The 2,500-nt window shown below is 51.0% G+C and overlaps 1 protein-coding gene across 2 annotated transcripts in view; it reads right to left on the reverse strand.

The window, feature by feature from the left end:
• mipol1 (mirror-image polydactyly 1) overlaps positions 1-2,500 on the reverse strand; it is an 87,223-nt gene that overhangs the window by 63,442 nt on the left and 21,281 nt on the right. For both annotated transcript variants that reach the window (XM_028565619.1, XM_028565618.1), the window contains exon 3: positions 903-1,428. In XM_028565619.1, coding sequence (XP_028421420.1) covers positions 903-1,428 — 526 coding nt within the window. The remainder of the gene's footprint in view (positions 1-902; positions 1,429-2,500) is intronic.

Consider the following 2,500-nt stretch of genomic DNA (forward strand, 5'->3'; position numbering starts at 1 on the left):
GAAAACAGTGAAATTATAAAAAGGTTACATAGAAACAGGAAGAGGAAATTGTCACACCACTACTGCGTATTAAAAGCCATTCTAAACAGGTAGGTTTTGAGTTTAGACATGAAAAGAGCAACATCTGTAGTAAACACCATGAGATCAAGGAGAGGGTTAACTTCTCCTGCTGCAGATCTCCTACCATGGTCAGAAAGAACAGGGGAGACACACACACACACACACACACACACACACACACACACACACACACACACACACACACACACACACACACACACACACAGACACACACACACACACACACACACACACACAGATACACACACACACAGACACAGACACACACACACACACACACACACACACACACACACAGACACAGAAACACACACACACACACACACACACACACACACACACACACACACACACACACACACACACACAGACACACACACACACACACACACACACACACACACACACACACACACACACACACACACACACACACACACACACACACACACACACACAGATACACACACAGATACACACACACACACACACACACACACACACACACACACACACACACACACACACACACACACACACACACACACACACACACACAGACACACACACACACACACACAGACACACACACACACACACACACACAGACACACACACACACACAGATACACACAGACACACACACACACACAGACACACACACAGACACACACACACACAAACAGACACACACACACACACACACACACACACAGAGACACACACACTCACACACACACACACACAGAGACTCACACACACACACACACAGAGACACACACATGCAGAAGTAGGTGTAAACACACCAGCTGATATCTCACCTGACCAGGTGACTCCCAGAAACACCAGGGACGTCTCCGCACACCTCTGCCCAGGGAGAGGGGCCTCGGCTGGGGGAGACATCCACATCCATCCGCCCTGCACCCCGAGGTTGCTGTGTTGAGTTGCTGGGTTGGTGTGTTGAGTTGCTGGGTTGGTGTGTTGAGTTGATGGGTTGCTGTGTTGAGTTGATGGGTTGCTGTGTTGAGTTGCTGGGTAGCTGGGTTGAGTTGCTGGGCTGCTGGGTTGAGTTGCTGGGCTGCTGGGTTGAGTTGATGGGTTGCTGTGTTGAGTTGATGGGTTGCTGTGTTGAGTTGCTGGGTAGCTGGGTTGAGTTGCTGGGCTGCTGGGTTGAGTTGCTGGGTTGCTGGGTTGAGTTGCTGGGCTGCTGGGTTGAGTTGATGGGTTGCTGTGTTGAGTTGATGGGTTGCTGGGTTGAGTTGCTGGGTTGCTGGGTTGAGTTGCTGGGTTGCTGTGTTGCCGGTGGGGGCAGACGCTGTCGCAGCTCCACGTTCACTCTGGGATTAGCTGAGAAAAACAAAACAGAATCAGTGATTGGTGAAGAGAGCAGATGTTATGTTTAGGGTTAAGGTGAGGGAGAGTTAGGGTATGTTTAGGGTTAAGGTGAGGGAGGGTTGGGGTATGTTTAGGGTTAAGTGAGGGAGGGTTGGGGTATGTTTAGGGTTAAGGTGAGGGAGGGTTGGGGTATGTTTAGGGTTAAGTGAGGGAGGGTTGGGGTATGTTAGGGTTAAGGTGAGGGGGAGTTGGGGTATGTTAGGGTAAAGGTGAGGGAAAGTTGGGGTATGTTAGGGTTAAGGTGAGGGAGGGTTGGGGTATGTTAGGGTTAAGGTGAGGGAGGGTTGGGGTATGTTAGGGTAAAGGTGAGGGAGGGTTGGGGTTTGTTATGGTTAAGGTGAGGGAGGGTTGGTCTATGTTTAGGGTTCAGGTGAGGGAGGGTTGGGGTATGTTTAGGGTTCAGGTGAGGGAGGGTTGGGGTATGTTAAGGTCAAGGTGAGGGAGGGTTTGGGTATGTTTAGGGTTAAGGTGAGGGAGGATTGGGGTATGTTAGGCTTAAGGTGAGGGAGGGTTGGGGTATGTTAAGGTCAAGGTGAGGGAGGGTTGGGGTATGTTTAGGGTTCAGGGGAGGGAGTGTTGGGGTATGTTTAGGGTTCAGGTGAGGGAAGGTTGGGGTATGTTTAGGGTTCAGGGGAGGGAGGGTTGGGGTATGTTTAGGGTTAAGGTGAGGGAGTGTTGGGGTATGTTTAGGGTTAAGGTGAGGGAGGGTTAGGGTATGTTAAGGTCAAGGTGAGGGAGGGTTGGGGTATGTTAAGGTCAAGGTGAGGGAGGGTTGGGGTATGTTAGGGTAAAGGTGAGGGAGGGTTAGGGTATGTTAAGGTCAAGGTGAGGGAGGGTTGGGGTATGTTAGGGTTCAGGTGAGGGAGGGTTGGGGTATGTTAAGGTCAAGGTGAGGGAGGGTTGGGGTATGTTAGGGTTCAGGGGAGGGAGGGTTGGGGTATGTTAAGGTCAAGGTGAGGGAGGGTTGGGGTATGTTAGGGTTCAGGGGAGGGAGGGTTGGGGTATGTTTAGGGTTAAGGTGAGG

The sequence above is a fragment of the Perca flavescens genome, chromosome 20 (assembly GCF_004354835.1).
Source record: "Perca flavescens isolate YP-PL-M2 chromosome 20, PFLA_1.0, whole genome shotgun sequence".
Classification (NCBI taxonomy): domain Eukaryota; kingdom Metazoa; phylum Chordata; class Actinopteri; order Perciformes; family Percidae; genus Perca; species Perca flavescens.